General features: G+C 30.5%; 1 protein-coding gene across 3 annotated transcripts in view; it reads right to left on the reverse strand.

Annotated features, from left to right (window-relative positions):
• Polr3B (RNA polymerase III subunit RpIII128) overlaps positions 1-18,173 on the reverse strand; it is a 123,408-nt gene that overhangs the window by 12,520 nt on the left and 92,715 nt on the right. For all 3 annotated transcript variants that reach the window (XM_085814884.1, XM_085814885.1, XM_085814886.1), the window contains 4 exons: positions 17,196-17,281; positions 9,312-9,435; positions 5,217-5,375; positions 559-682 (listed from right to left, as the gene is read on the reverse strand). In XM_085814884.1, coding sequence (XP_085671010.1) covers positions 559-682; positions 5,217-5,375; positions 9,312-9,435; positions 17,196-17,281 — 493 coding nt within the window. The remainder of the gene's footprint in view (positions 1-558; positions 683-5,216; positions 5,376-9,311; positions 9,436-17,195; positions 17,282-18,173) is intronic.

Consider the following 18,173-nt stretch of genomic DNA (forward strand, 5'->3'; position numbering starts at 1 on the left):
TTGCCCAGCTAAAGATACAGTATGAAAATATTAAATTAATAATTGCTAATACCATGAAAAAGGCTGACTTTTCTGATACAGTCATTAACAATTAAGGAAATCTGAATTGTGTTTCATCTTTCCAGTCTACTTTACTGAAAATTTGACTTAATAAAATATCTAAATTAAATCTTTATTCAATTACATGAGAATTAAATTAACAATCAACAAAGCTATGAAAAGTCACATTCATACCTCTGACTACATAACTGATTACATAATTTTACACTATTATGCTTCAGTTCTTTTAGATATATCAATAGTCATTTTTCTAACAATGAAGCATTAACAAAGCACGAATACTGCTGTTTTACAATACAATTTGTAAATATGTTTTTGTACACTAAGGTAAGGAAAGTAGATTAATTTATTATGGCAAAGCATTCAGAGGCTGTCCAGCTTAAGGAGGCTGAAAGGATTTTCAAGGAACTGACTTAGCACTCACTATTCGGCCACTGGCATTCAAATAAATGCATGTGTTAAAAATTAATTATTCATATAACTAAAGAAAAATCTTACACAACAGGAACTTCTTTATGTTGCTGCTCTCGTAGTTCTGTTGCAGGAGAATCTGATGGTATTGAACCTGAAACTGCAGGCATTGATTTATTGACCAATACTTGTCGATTCTGAACTTGTATACCTGATTTAAAAAAAAAAAAAAATAATTTTCAATAAACATAACTATTAGAAATAAATGCTTGAAAATTTTATTGCTCAGAATCACATTATTACTTATATGTATGGAAGTGTGCTATGCTTACACAATATGTTCTAAAAAAATGAAATTTATGAATAGATATGTAAAGAAATTTAGTGTTAAAATATTAAATTAATGTTGATCTTTCCAAGCCCAAAAATTTCAGCTCATAATAAACAAATTAAATAAATAATGTAAAGTACACGTGAATACAAAAGTCTGAGCTGCTACTCTGGGTATTAATGAATTTACTCATATGCTTATCGTGAATTAACTTAAATGTTTTCATGTGAAATCATGAATTAAACTGATTTTTTAAATGATGGGGAATAAGTTTAAATCAGAGCTTTTAAAGATATTTTTATTAATGAATACAAAATAGAAGCTACTTAAAATTGTTTAAAATATTTTAAACAAGCCATGTTAATACAATGCAAGAAAGTGTGTCATTTCCATATTAGTCTAATCTCAAATGCAAATCAATATGATGAGTACACAAATTCAAAACACATAGTACATGAAGTAAATGTGTTGTAAAAACAGCATCTTCTTAAAAATCTAAAATATATAGAGTAGGCAAACTTTTTTTATTCTACTAATTTATTTGACAGGTAGAAAATACTCATTTTATAAAATTAATGCAAATACTGCATCCTAGAGATAAACTCTGAGAGTGACTTCAGAAGTAAATTATTATTCGATCACCTGGAAAGTTCAAGTTTTTCATGATAAATACAAAATGAAGCAGTACAAAAACATCAGAAAATTTCACTGAATCATTTAAATACTATTTTGTTCTAAAACTTTTTGCCATCTCCACAGCAGCTGGAAAATTCCTTAAAAAAGTTATTAGGTTTATTCATAAATAAATTATCAAGATGCTATTCAACAATCTCAAAAAAACTCCAGACTTGGAGAATTTTGAAGTAACTTAAAGAGATGAAAATCTGGTGAATATGTGAGGTGACACAAAACATCTTAGTCAGCATTTTCTCAGTAAATGGCACAAATTTTATGATCAGTCTAACTGTCAGTTTTTCCTTTTTTAAAATAAACAAGCAAAATATGACAAAAATGAACTTTTGGGTTCTTCATTTTTTGCACTGCACTGAAACAAAAATTTTTGATCTTCTCCACAGATTTTTTTCATTGAAGAAGAGGTTAAACTTGTTATTTTATATACTTCATAAGAGATCATTGAATCCACTTAGAAGACATTACATGTCACTGAGAGAATTAACTGACTGACCAAAGATATATCAGTGACGTGGTCATGACCATTGCAGAGATAAAATGGAAGTGAAGGAAAATGGGATAATTTTTATTGTCTATTCAACAAGACTACGGATGCAGGCGAGATGTTCATTACAACAGATCAAATTTGTGATAGAATCTAAATCAAAATTTGTCGGTAAGATGAATAGGATACAAAGAATAAGGAGACTGTGCATTAATGCGGTAAACATGCTTCTCTTCAGATTTAATCACATGTGATTCCTTACGGGAATTTGTCAAGCATGCAGTCTTTGTGTCTTCACTGCCTGTTTACCATGATTATGTCACTGATGCTATAGCTCTGGTCAATCATGATATATACTCGCACAAGCGTGGTATGAAACAGACTATCTTGTAAATGTCTCACTTACTATTAAATGTACACACACAAAGCATTTGCAAAATATTGACCTTCCCTCAAAAAACTTCTACTTTAGTATACAAAAACATGATTTCTTAAAATATTTCACTGAATTATAAATAAACCTACATATAATTGTAGCTTACATTGGAAGGAAAGGAACTTGTGAGATGATCTAAGAATTTATTGATTTATAGTTTTGTCTCAGTATGTTGCTTCTAATGAGAGTATAGGAAAACACATTTATTTTTTAGAAAAGTTGACAAATTACACTAAAATAATTTTGCCAACTGTAATTGCAATTTCTTTGCAGTGCATTTTATCCTATCCCATATATTTTCATGTTTTTAAGGAATGCAAATAGGTTAAGAATACAGAAAAATCATTAATACTATATTTCAAATTATTGTTTTATTTTTCATTCAGATAAAGCTTTTTACATTATACTAAACACCATGTTTTTTTATTCGTTGTAATACACATGCCAAGTGGTCAATTTCCCAAACTTATTTTGACTAGTAATGTGTGATATTTCAGCAGGTAGTTCCCAAATGGAAAACAACTTTTAATTTTTTAATGGGTTTTATTTAATAGTTGACTTTTGAGGTAAAACAACTAGGGAGTATTAATACATTTAAAGATTACACTAGGAACAAATTCTGTGGATGTTAAAGCATCTATATGCAAAAACTGTTCAATCTGTTCACCCTTCTCTTTTTTGTCTTCCTTCCTCCAATCCTTCCCCAAAAAAGACCCCACCAGCGGTTGAGCAGAAAAGAGACTGAACACTGATATTTCAACCTGAGTTTGATTCCAGGTGAACAGCAGGCTACATAGGCATTTCCATAATTTCTCCTCATGTGTAACATGCATTCCTCATGTGTACCATGTCTTCAACGTGTAATGAGCCAGTTTCCCATAGAAAGTTCACCATGAAGGAATCCCTCCTCTCAGGCAGACAGCCCTCCAGTGCTTTGCCATAAACAAATAAACAAACTAAACTTTCAAAAAAGAGGGCGATGTTAGACGAAACTGCCTATATTTCAAACCTCTCTGTCAGACATTTTTGGAGTTTGAGAATAAGTTTGGTTTTCTAAGTACGATATGTATGTTCAGAATATCATACAAAAGTTCGAAATTTTATAAGTCACAAGAACATATTTTCCTGAATACAAACTAAGAACAATAATAATTGGTTATTTATCCTTATAAGTAACTAAAGTAATTAAAAAATGCAATATTCTTCTTAAATTATTTCCTGCATCCCCTCCCATTCAGAAATTGTTTTATTATTTTAAAAATATTATAAATAAAGTACAAAGTCTGTAATCCGGATGTACATTATCTGGAATGATCATCTATAATCCAGACCTCAAAGCCCCAAACTCTTTTTTTTTTTGTATGATTTACGCACGTTTAATGTTTACGCATGTGCGTTTAGCACAAAAAAACGAAGCAACTTAAACAACTTACATTGAAAGAAATGTTTAATAAAGTAAACAAATAAATATTAAGCTTTTTTTTGTAAATTTTGATACCCTTTAGATCATAATTGCTCTTTATTTCATAAATTACGGTTTCATATTTTTAATTGTATAATTTCTGCATGCCATCTTACCAGATTTAAACTGATGATCTTTAATCCGGAACTGCCAAAGTCCCGATGAGTTCAGATTATGGACTTTGTACTGTATTTACCGTTCTGCATGTTAAGCTGATAAAATTATGACTTAAAAATATTTATAGTAACTTTCTTTTCAGTGTAGAAGAGCACCCTATGTAAACATGATTTAATGTATTCATTTTTACATTTTTTATAAGTGAATTAATTATCAGATCAAGGAAAGAATTCATAAATAATTATTAACAATCAAAACATGGTAAAGCAGCTTGCTTGCGCGTTTAATGTTACGCATGTGTGTTAAATGTTTATGCATGCACGTTTAGCACAAAAAACGAAGCAACTTACATTGAAAGAAAACAACTTACATTGAAAGAAATGTTTAATAAAGTAAACAAATAAATATTAAGCTTTATTTAGTAAATTTTGATACCCTTTAGATCATAATTGCTCTTTATTTCATAAATTACGGTTTCATATTTTTAATTGTATAATTTCTGCATGCCATCTTACCAGATTTAAATTGATGATCTATAATCTGGAAAAACCCTTAATGCGGAATCGCTGAAGTCCTGACGAGCCCGCATTACGGACTTTGTAGTGTATTTGGTTTTGGCTCTTAAAACAAAAGTTATAGCTTTTATATATATTTCTGGTAATTCTTGCTTTTCTCAATTTGAATGAAATCATATAACCTTTAAGTAATTGAGCAATATTTAAATTTTAATAATTTACATAATTAACATAATTAAAATTATTTACATAATTTAATTAATTTACATAATTAAAATAATTTACATAATTTAGCATTACACATTACATTTACATAATTTATCAACATAATTTAGCATATAACAGCTGTATCAATTATAATAAAAGACATCACACAAGACAATTTTCATGATAAACAGTTAATTAACTTTTATCAAATGGATATCCAATACATCACTTCTATAGCAGATTTCCTTTCTTAAACAACAAACAATTTTCAATATTTAAGTTTCATAAGGAAATATTTTCCAAATGCTTTGGATTAATTACCAAAAATTTTCGAAATGAAAATACATGTACATAGGTTCTCATTATAATTCTTCATTTTCAGCTAGAAATTTCAGGAACCTAATTATGTTTGTATTTAAATCTTGGTGAATTCCAGAATGCTTCTTTACTCAAAAAAAATATTCTTCCATAATTACAATAATATATATATTCATACTCACCAGGAGAAGCTATTCCATCTAAATCTAAGGCACGATGTTTCCAAATTGGTATTCTTGTTTCAGCATCGACTTTTGGACCTAATACAAGGTCACTAGTGTTATTAGAATAACGCTTCACTGTGCTCTTACTTGTACGATACACTAGGCACCTTCCAAAGCCTATTGCAAAAGATAAATCCTTTTATAAAATAATATATTAATAGACAGAAAACAACTGCTTTGAAATAAAACTATAAAAATGGAACAAATGTAAAAACAGACACTGCATAATCCATAGATTAATAGGAGCTCAGAATCAAGAGTGCTCCCTGAACATGTACTTCTATTATTATAAAACAACTATGGTAACAACTTCTTTTATTATAAAAAGCACTAACATTACATTATGACACTCTTTACTACTGAGAGTAAATATCTATATTGGATTATTTCATACTTTTATTTATTAAAAAGTAATGTCTTTATTACAAAATGCTATAAAAATATTTAATAATCTTTTAGAGCATATTAGCTTTGTAAATTCATATAGTTTATATTTAATACTTTTGTAGTGATCTCCAGAACAAATCAATGCTCACAAATTTTAAAAGAGTTTGAATTCTTGAAGCTAGTGCAATGTAGCTCTTCTGGGTTAGCGGTAAAGAATTTGATTCGTAATAAACCAACTCAGGTTCAGATCCTGCTCATGCGATGCAGCACTTTTTCACAGGTGTTAATAGATGGCAATACGAGCAAGCAACCATCGAGGCTTCACGAACCACATGATCGATACATTGGCGACGCGGAGAACTACGGACCCCCTCCCCACTGAGGATGAATGATGAATTACGTCACGCTCCACCACATAACCTAATGGTGATACATGTGCCAACAAAACGGGTTTTCTTAACCATCTCCTCATATCGTATCACGGATGCTTGGGTGGGAAGTGTATAGCGATCTCCAGAACAACTCAACACTCGCAAATTTGAAAAGAGTTGGAATTCTTGAACATAACACAATGTAGCTCTTTTGTGCTAGTAGTAAATTTGACTTGTAATAAACCAACTCAGATTTGGGTCCCACTGATGTGATGCAGCGCTTCTCACTGTTATTTACAGATGGCGACACGAACAAGAAACTACTGAGGTTTCACAAACCACATGATCGCTACATTTTATTTAACTATAAACTAATATATCTTGAAATCCAATCCAAAACCTGAGTTAAAATAACACATTGAATAACAATTATTGGAAGTGTTAAGGCAACAAAAATCAGTGTAATATTTTTTAAATTGTAGGACTAGGTTTAGAGGTTAAGAACATTCTATGTTCAAACTTTTGAAACTAATCCTGCAAAATTACAAATATTACACTGTTTATTTTAGAAGTCAAACAACAAAAATCAGTGTTATATTTGTGAATTTTCCAGGACTAGTTTCGATAGTTTTGACTACCAACTTCCTCAGTTGCCAAAGTGCAAATGAACAAGATAAGATAAAATAAGAATGGGTGGACGGGAATAAAGTTACTAGCACCATCTATTGATGAAACAAGGAAACAAACATAATTTCCTTAATGGCTGAAGGTAAAGATGGATTGGAATTAGGGTCATTAACCAGAACAGAAAGAATTTTTTTGAATGTGAAACATCTCTAGAAAATCGGGGGGGGAGGGGACCATAAGTGGCATGCAATGAATTGGAAGTTGATCTGTCAGCACTATCCTTATCTTCAGAGCAGATGTTTTTATTTTATTTGGCTTATAATTCCATACTAAATGTAGTATTTCATCTCGATGTACTGCGTCTTTGATATGATTTAAATCAAGTTCCTCGTCATTATAATATGCTTCCGATAGTGAAGAAAGTGACACAGAGGTTATTGAAAACGAAAAAATTTCGATTGACAAATTAGTCGGTATTCCAGCACAGCAATTATAGGATTCGAACAGCGGAACTTTGTAACTAAACAAGAAATTATGTCGGTTTAATAGAATTAAAGAGAAAGTATTATCACATGAAACGAAGCAACTTAAACAACTTACATTGAAAGAAATCTTTAATAAAGTAAACAAATAAATATTAAGCTTTTTTCTTTTTGTAAATTTTGATACCCTTTAGATCATAATTGTTCTTTATTTCATAAATTACGGTTTCATATTTTTAATGTTGCAATTTCTGCATACCATCGTACCAGATTTAAACTGATGATCTATAATCCGGAAAAATCGATAATCCAGAATCGCTGAAGTCCCGACGAGTCCAGATTAACGACTTTTGACTGTACTGAAGTTGGATGTGTTATGTGTGACCAAAATGTCGAGAAATGGAAGAGGGTTGTGTGTTGTTGGTGTTTTTGTTGTTTGACTTCTGAAATAATCGTTATTCGGTATAATTTAGATTTTAACCTAACTTACACTGTTTCTTGTTGCCTTAACATTTCCAACCCACAATTCAAAATTAACATTTTTACATTTAAACGCCTTTTTTTGGGGGGAGGGCGAAGAGAGAGAATATATTGTCCTTAAACGTTTTGTGGCATTTCTTTCTTATAACAAATGAAAAAAGAATACAGTCAAAAGTCGTTAATCCGGACTCGTCGGGACTTCAGCGATTCCGGATTATCGATTTTTCCGGATTATAGATCATCAGTTTAAATCTGGTAAGATGGCATGCAGAAATTATAAAATTAAAAATATGAAACCATAATTTATGAAATAAATAACAATTATGATCTAAAGGGTATCAAAATTTACACACAAAACAAAAGCTTAATATTTATTTGTTTACTTTACATTCTTCGCTATCGGAAGCGAATTATAATGACGAGGAATTTGATTTAAATCATATCAAAGACAAGTACATCGAGATGAAATACATTTAGTAAGGAATTATAAGGCAAATAAGATAAAAACATCTGCCCTGAAGATAAGGATAGTGCTGACAGATCAACTTCCAATTCATTGCGCGCCACGGCGTCCCCCCGCCACAGAGCAGCGTAAAATTGATAAACAGATTTTGAAATGGTAAGATAAACAAAGGATATGCCTTTATCCATTTTTTGCAGCAATTCCACTTTTTGTTTGATGGACTTCGAAACATACTTTTGCTTTGTAGATCCTTTACATATTAGTAAATATATATCGGAAATTCTATTTCATATAATCAAAAGTTCAAACTTACTTTTATGAAATTGCTCTAACAGTCTGCAAAAAATAATAAGCCTGATCCAATTCGAAGATTAAGGAACAACGTAATCTGCAACATTAACTGAATTAGATCATTTTAGCTCAGCTTATCCGTCCGTTATACATTAAACGCGCATGCGTAAATATATTTTCAGCATGCTCACACGCATATTCGCAGCCGTAAAGGTCTTATGCGCATGCGTCAATGCGACGCATGCGCAGAAAGTTTGTATCTTTGAGGTCCGGATTATGGGTGTCTGAATTAACAACTTTTGACTGTAGTTAACTAATAATATATGATATTATTACATATTATATATCATACATTATATGATATAACTTATAATATATTATTCATATCCACTGAAAGACAGGTATAAGCTTCTTTCAGATATTATTTATTACAGCAAATATATTCATTGCCATAGTTTACATCCAGAAAAATAAATTTAAATTATTAATTAATAATTAATTTGTGGAACAAAAATAATTGCATTGTGAATGTCTGAAAAGGATGTATACAGCACATCATTAACAGTTGCTAACTACAAAGGAAAAATTCTCCTTCTTTAGAGTTAACAAAGTGTGTGGTAAGTGAAAAGTCAATGTACTTTTGACATCAAACCTGTCCCCCCCCCCCACCTGAAATGACAAGCACACTTTTTCATACACAAGGTGTCCCAAAAATAGCAACTGAACTCTGCACAGGCAGATTCCTCATTGAGAATACATTAAAAATGCCCAAAGAACTGTACCTGTATAATACATACTTTATGAGAAAAATACCTCACAGTTGGTGCAACGAAACAAAACTTTCTTTGACACATCATCAGTACATATAAAGGCAGATGTTCAAAATGTCCACCGTGCATATTGAGGTAAATAAATAAATAAATAATAATGTTAATTATTAAAATTCTATTACCTCTATCCAAGGATGCTTTATTTAATACAATAGCATCTTCTATATCATAACCACTATAGCTCATCACAGCAACTGTAGCATTTTGTCCAGCAGGCACATTTTCAAAGTTTATAAGATCAAGTGTCTAAAGGGAATAAATCAGTTTTACTCACATATTTAAAAAAAAAAAAAAAAAAAACCCACGCGAAAAGTAAATTTATAATAATAGATGCATATAAACACATTTAAAAGAAACAATATTTTCCTCATGATGAAAATATGTATTATTATCCAGACTACATCTGCTGTTTACATACTAATAATTTAGAGCGGGAATGTCCAACCTGCGGTCCACCTTGAATAATTTTTCGGCCCACCAGATTCATTACAACTTCATAAAACATGATTATTTTGTGCAATATTTTCGTTTTCAGTATAGTGTTTTGTAACAAATTAATCCAATGACTGTTTCTATTTTATCATGTTGCTTTTGTTTTTACACATACTTAGAAATGGGCAGTATTGCATTGCAGAAATCCCTTCACCCAGCATCACACTTGATTCCTGCAACTTTGTCATGCTGCTTATTGCTAGGGCTAGGCATACTTAGATAGCCGCATAAGAGCAGTGCGCTGGCCACTCGCGTCTTTGCTCGCTGTCGACTGTCGACAAGGGAATGCTTTTCTAGTATCAATTGAAAATTAGTTTTTTTGTTTCGTTTTGCATGTTGTGACTACAGGATAATTATTTTTATATTATTTCAACAAAAATAGCCAAATTCCATTAAAATAAAAATGAAGTTGATTTAAAAATTAAAAAATATGCATTTCTTTTTCACTTTTGGTTCTAACCTACTTGTATAATAAAACGGTGAAATTTTTCTGATGGCCGGCATTTTTGTAAAAAATTATTTGCCAATTATTCTTTTATTTAAAAGTATAAAATCAGGGGCTTGAAATGGGGCATGTATTACGTTGGATATTCGGAAGCTTTTTCACTTCATTCTTACTTTTGGTTCTAACCTACTTGTATAATAAAATGGTAAAATTTTTCTGATGGCTGGCATTTTTAAAAAAATTATTGGACGAATTTTTGTGGAACATTCTTTTACTTAAAAGTATAAAATCAAGGGCTCGAAATGGACACGTATTGCGTTGGATATTTGGAAGCTTTTTCATTTCATTCTTACTTTTGGTTCTAACCTACTTGTATAATAAAACTGTGAAATTTTTCTGATAGCCAGCATTTTTTGTAAAAAATTATTGGACGAATTTTTGTGAATTCTTTTTTTTTAAATTTATTTTATTTATTAAGCATATTTTTTCCTTCTTATTTTTAGTATGAGTGCAAAGAAAAGAAGAACAGTAGACAAAAATAGAAGATATAGTGAGGAATGGGAGGAAAAGTACTTTTTTGTCATTCAAAACACAAAATTAATGTGTTTAATTTGCCGAGAGACCATCGCCATGTTTCAGGAATACAAAGTAAAAATCATTAAGAAGGAAAACATAATGATTATTTTTTTAAATTCGATGAAGAATTGAAACATTCAAAGCTCAGGTAATTTAAATCACAATTAAAGGCTCAACAAAAAATGGTTCAACATTACAGCAACCACCCAAGATTAAGGCAAGCTATTCTTCCTCATTTTTGACTGGGGAAAAAAAAAGAAAGAAAAGAAAACATTCTTGGATGGTGAATTTGTGAAAGAATGTTTAGAAGCTGTTGTAAAGGATATTTTGCTTGATAAAAGTAAACTATTTTCAAGCTTAAGCCTATCTCAGCAAACAGTGAGTCATTGAATTAATGACATTTCAAATGAAATTATCGTAAAACTGCGCGATTGAATTCCAGATTTCAAATATTTTTCCTTGGGCATTTGACAAAAGTACAGACATTTCAGACACAGCTCAACTTGTATTATTTGTTCGTGGAGTAAATGAATCATTTCAGGTAATTGAAGAAATGGTAAATTTGATAAGATTGAAAAATACAACAACAGGGAAAGATATTTTCCATGCTGCTGAAAAATGTTTATGCAAGAACAACTTGTGTTTGTGTTTGGAAATTCTTTCTAGAATATCAAATGATGGGGCATTGGTAAAGAAAAAGGAGCCATAAAATGACTGACCGATACAATAGAATCCAACAACAAAATGAATAACTGCTGCAAAAGAGATAATTTAATTTTAATCCACTGTTTGCTTCATCAACAAAATCTATATGCCCAAGGATTATCGATGAATCATGTTATGCAAGTAGTCATAAAAACAGTACACTACATTCAATCCCATGTACTTCTTCATCTACAATTTAAGTAAAAGAATTAGTAAAAGAATTAGACTGTGAATATGGTGACATTGTATACTTCAGTCATGTCAGATGGTTGAATCGTGAAAGATGTTTACAGAGATTTTATGGATTACGTCAAGAAATTGACTTGTTTATGAATGACAGGCATAGACCAGTACCGGAATTAAGGAATAATGAATAGTTATTGGATTTATGCTCTTCAGTAGATATCATCGAAAAATTCAATCAATTAAATACATCATTACAAGGAAAAGATACTTTAATAATCAATGCATTTAATCACATCAAAGCATTTCAGAAGAGATGATTGTTATTTGAATCTCAATTGAAAAATAATACTGTTCAACACTTTTTCAAAAATTCAAAATATATCAATTACATCAAACATGCAAAAGAAATAAGCAAACTTGCAGCTACTTTTGAGAGTCGTTTAACTAATTTAGACAAATACATAAAATTATTTGAAATACATTCATCTCCCTTTCATAGCAATATCGAGTCAGCCACATAATAACTCCAAATTTAACTGATTGACTTACAATGCAATAATGAATTAACCCCTTAATGATCAGATAATTTTCAAGAAAATGGTCATAAAAGTGATTATCTTTTTTATTGAAGAAAATTGTATACAAATAAGTACATATATAATAAATGCATTCATTTTTAATTTTTGGATTTTTTTTAGCTCGAAATTTAAAAAAAAAAAATTTCTTAGGAAAAGCCAACATTGAGGGTTATTGTGACTGAATGTTGGTTTTCCAGTAAGCCAGGAAACTTTTAAGAAATATGTGTTTTAAACATTAGAAGAGAATTTTATTAAACTTACGCATAATATAAACAAATATTAGTAATTTTTTCTTGTGTGATAAATTTCAAAGCATGAGAAAGTCCAACGTCACAATCTGGACCAGTAGTACCGAGTTTCCTTCGTATATCTCTTATTATTTTCATTTCTTCTGGAACAACAAACTTTACATTCTCTTGATGATAGCTCTTTCTTACCAGTTGAGGGTATCTGTCTAATAACATGCCTTTCAATCAAACGGTTTGGATTATTCTCCAAGCTTGGCCAGCTGGTGTCTGATGATTGATACATTTCAATAATTCATCTACTAAAGATAAACGAAACATCAAATAGAATTTTTTTCCACCTTGTTTTTTGTAAATAAGACACGAGTTCAAAACAGTTTGATCTAACAAATGAAAAAATCTTTTCTTATAATATTTCTTTCCTCTTTTTCGAGCAATAGAGTAATCTCCAAAATATTGGTCTATAATACCTACTGCTTCTATATTTTTATTGTAACCTGTGACAAATGTAGGTTTTTTGACAACTTTGTTATGATATTCTACATCTACCATGTCATTTGTATGGTAACATCTTTCTTATCTTTCCACTTCATGGCAAGAACTTTACCTCAACAAAAAGACACATTTTCACCTTTTGCAATTCTATTTTTTTACCAATTATCGAGGCATTTCTTTTTTAGTTTTGCAGTTCCATAAGTGTCTGTTTGAAATTTAAAAGCATGTCTGCCAGTTCTGGTGAGATATAAAATTGTCTTGTTGTAGCAGAGGCTTGATAAGTGACATCAAAACTTGAATTGATTGGGGCAGATCTTTACATTTTGTATCAAAAAACCAGTATATAAAATTTGTGACCACATATACCCTGAACTTCAGATAATAAATACCATCTTACTCCAAAATGGGATCTCTTTTTTGGGCATATTGTCCCCATCCTATGTGACCTTTGAAGAGCATAAGGGTTTCATCAATTACAATATCCCATCCAGGAGTTACAGCCCTTTGAAGCAATTCATTCAGGTGCTCTAACACTCGCCAGATTTTATACAGCTTGGGATTTAGATGTGGGTAACAATCAAAGGTTTCATTATCTACAAAATGCAGAAACTTGTGTATTTAGCAAAATCTATTACAAGGAATTATGAAAAAAGGCATTGAAATTGAATGTTTTTTGCTGCAATACATTTCGTATCTGGTTTTCTCACAACACCTTGTAAAATAACTAATACTGAGAAATTTTAAGAATTTCTTCCTTTGTGACAGGTATCCAAGGTTTTCTATTTTTGGATAGGCAGAATCCTGGAGAATTTTGGCATTGTTTGGCATATCTATTTCTTTCCGAAATGTTGAGATCCATTAAATTGTCATTTATAAAATACTGTAAGACACCACAACTTGAATCAAAATTCATATTTACCTTTGGATTTCTCAAAATTTAAAACATATAGGTGCATGATCTGCTACAGAAGACATAATTTTAGTCCATGTTCGTCCAGGCAATAGCACAGATCCATCACCACTGCTCTCAGATTTACTAACCGAACTTTCATAAAAATCAGTTACTTGAGAATCACTTTCAGATCCATTTATACTAAAATCAGAACCCAATTCACTGTCTGACTCCATAATGTACAGAATATAAAAAAAATAAGTATATTTTATCACAGAACAGAAACCGTGTGTATTCACAATGAGACTACCTAAGTAACTGGGCTAATGATAAGATTACAAAATACATATTTGATTAGTGCTGACATCTAGTTTAAAATAAACTACCTCTAATTGCATAAAAAATATTATTATGGTACTGCCATCTGATGTGCAAAATAAGAAATAAAACTTTTTCTGGGCAAAAGAAATGAATAGGTTTTAAACTTTTTAGCACATTGCTTTTGAACTCTCCAGCCCGAAAATATCACAGGCACAACAAATATAGGGCAAAACCTCACCCCATCATTCTGACGGGAGTGAGAAGGAAGAGGTTAAAACACATTTCTAACACATCAGAATCAAAAATAGATTTTTATAGCACTTATGTCACAAAAGAAAAATGTTCCGATTTCAGAGATTTGGCATAAAAAGTTGCGAGCACTTTTAGATCAACTTAACAAGCGAATCTTTGTTTCTGAAAATGAAATTTATCAAACATAAATCGTGCTCAAAATTAATGGACAAAAACCTGTAACTTCAATTATGTGCAAACACACGCTTTGAGATTGACTTGAAAAAACTAAGAGTTGAGAAAAAAAAATCTCAATTAAAAAGTTAAGCATTATTTGATCATTGCATTATTATTATTATATTATCTATGCTTGCATACATGAAAAATAATGAAAACACTAAAAATAATTCATTCTGTTTTAAATTTTCACTCCAATAAATGCTTGTAATGGGTCCAAATCTAATATAAAGATATATATATGCATCTCACAGAATTATAATGTTTTCTGAAGTGACTAGCAAGGTCATTTGGTTTGGCCACCTCTGTTTCAGACCATTTTAAATTTCTGTACCAAAATTGAAGATGTTAATTGAGTTCCTAATTGATTAACTGAATCGAACCTAATTAACATTCTAATTCAAGTTTCATACTAAGGACTCACATTAGGATGTGGTAGAACTACCAATTGAAGATGTTAATTGAGTTCCTAATTGATTAAATGAATCGAACCTAATTAACATTCTAATTCGAGTTTCATACTAAGGACTCGCATTAGGATGTGGTAGAACTACCAGTTGTCCTCATCAAATAACAAAAACAAAAAGAGTCTTGTAGACATAAAAGAATAACATGAATGAATTAAATGGCCTCATTGCACTGTCATCAATAGAGGCATTCCAATGACATATAGCTTTGTTGCGCTGCTGAACTAATTAACAATTTGTTTTCAACTGATATGCAAATGACCCACAGATCTCCTGATGAAAAATTACAAATATCATATATGATTTGTCTTTTCTGTTGTACCCAAACATCAGTACATTACATATCTGTTGCCATGCGTAGCCATAAGCTATTATCCTCATGGAAAGTGATGCTGATAATAACCATAAGCTATTGTGAATGATTCAATAATTAATAATAATTACCAATGATTTAATGATTAATAATGCAATATGTGATTTAATGATAGCCATCGGATTTGGTTATGAGCTTGGGCACAAACCTTTATGTTTATGGAATTGTGGCCAAGTAAGTCATTTTCTGGTGGTTAGTGCAAAGCAATTTTCACTCTAGAATAATTCACAAGTATAGTAACATGGCTGAGTTCACAGTGTTCTACATTCTCTTTTCAGTTATTTTAGTACTGTAGATATAAACTTAGTTTTCTAACATGAGCTGACACAAATACAATAGATAAAGATGAATGATAAAAATTTCTTTTATCATCAGTTTTCAGAATCAGATCATGAATCTGATAATTGTTCATGCTTTCAAATGTCTCCAAGTTTCTATTCGAAAAGCAACACTTACAGAGGAATCTCATCCACAGACAAAAACTGCCTTTGGTAATGAACTCTCAGGTTGATAGCAGATGATTTTCAAAGGTGTTCTGAGGTAACATAAACATTTTAATGTTTTTCTTGCTTGATTTTCATTAATAAAGCCCAGCTGCAAGCAACTTACAGGGCCACGAATTCAGCCTGGACAAAATCATACCCAAATTGGGTTGCAGGTGGAGATTTTGTGGGTTCCGATACTTAGGAACTTAGGACTTTTTGGCTATCTACGGCATTATGGCTCTAGGTGAAACTATGGGTTCATAACTTAATGATAAAAATATGAAGGAGTTATCAGAGGCTCCCCCCCCCCGAAAAAAAACTGCTCAACAAGAAAGAACTGCAATAACTCAGAAGAAACAACAAAAGATGTTTAAGGAAGAAATGTTTTTAGGATAGGAAGCAAGAAAAGGATGCGAATTTTGCTTTCTTTGTATTGAAGATTGTAAATGGAATATTTAAAGTGCCTCGCAAGACCACAGACAGACAAAATTTGAATTCTATCATCATGTGATCAGAAAGGGATTGACTTTCAGACAGACAGCATCACACAGAAAGATCACAGAGATACAAAATTCAAATTATATCATCATGTGATCAGATAGGCATTCACTTTCAGACATACACAAAATATCGTGGAGAAGATCTGAATCCAAAAACTGTAACATCAATGTAGCTTGAATGCTGAGTTGCCCGAAAAGTAAAAAATCCACCCCCCCCCCCATATCGCAGTTTAAAATATACAAAATCATCTTACATATGAAGACATTTTATATTCAGGCCCACAATTTAAGACATTCACTACAATATATTTAAATTTTAGAAAATTGATGCAATGAAAAATTAGGAATAAAATCAGGAATATGTCAGGAAGCTATGAAATTGCAAAATGTTGTTGAAAAAAAATCCTGAAAATGCATTTTCAGTAATTCCATCTAAGAGATCTTAAAATTCTAATTTTAGAATTTTGTTGATTTATTAAGTATGTGTGTTACTTAGCCTGTGTGATTTTCATTTTTTAATATTGCATTAAAAATTTTTTGCTTTACATAGAGAACAAGATCAAGACTAAACTGTTACATTCCTTCATACATGAAGGAAACAATCACCTTAAAAATTACTTAGCTTTTGAATGACACAATTCAGAACTTATTAGGAATGTATACTTTGTTAAATGGCTAAGAAAGTATACCCAGCTCAGCAAAAAATCATTTAAATATGAATGAGGCAATATTATAGAATTTTATTACATATTACTGATTAGCTGCTACAAAAATATACCTTTGTTCTAACAATTGGTCTCTGAGGATACACAAGATTATACATCAAAGTATCCATTCGATTCTTTTGATTATATCCAATAGTTCCTAAGAAATAAATACATACTTGAATTACAAAATATTAAAAAAAGACTTGATATAATAACTTAAATATAAGTAACAATATTTTAAGTGGTGCTTATAACTATTTCTTTTAAGCAACAGTACACTTACTTAAACTACAAATCTTATTTAAGCATGCAATTATTTTAAACTACTACTTGCTTGCATGATCATCTGCCCAGATCAGCTATTATGAAAAATAAAATATATACAATGATTTTAATGAATCCAGCTAGCATAGTTATACAAACACATTTAGTCTTTCTAATTAGACATCTCATGATTTAAATGTCTTTTTATTTAAATAAATAATATTATAAAAGAGAAAAAATACTCTTAAAAAGTGCCTTATTGCTTTTAAATCCCTCAGTTCATTAATCTAAAACAGATAGATTGAATTTAAACGTTCAATGTCTTATGCTTTGCTGAGCATGCTGGTATTTGGAAAATAAAAGTATTTTACTTGAGGCATTGGCAATATGTTTCTTTTATATAGTCAAGTCTGCTGATTATATTTGAAAGAATCTTACATTTTGTTGAATGTCAACACACTGTGATGGAGATAAAAATTGCTAATGATGTATGCAACATGTCATAGTCAGTTTTTTATTTATTTGATGCACAACTAAAATGTTATTTTAATCATTTCTTTTTTGTATCATTTTATCACATGTTCGAAAATGAAAGCTACTCAAGTTTCATTTTGTAAAACTATTATTAATGAATTATGAAACTATTTAAATTAAAATTTAATGGGTGATTAAATTAATTGGAATTCTTTTCATTAATGTATTCTTAATTATTTGTATTTAATATTTAAAATTAGCATTTTAATGGCACCATTCTTGAAAAAATAATAAACTAAAAAACTAAACTA

Source organism: Stegodyphus dumicola, chromosome 4 (genome assembly GCF_044657685.1).
Source record: "Stegodyphus dumicola isolate Sdum_Otavi_A_Nest chromosome 4, ASM4465768v1".
In the NCBI taxonomy this organism is placed as follows: Eukaryota; Metazoa; Arthropoda; class Arachnida; order Araneae; family Eresidae; genus Stegodyphus; species Stegodyphus dumicola.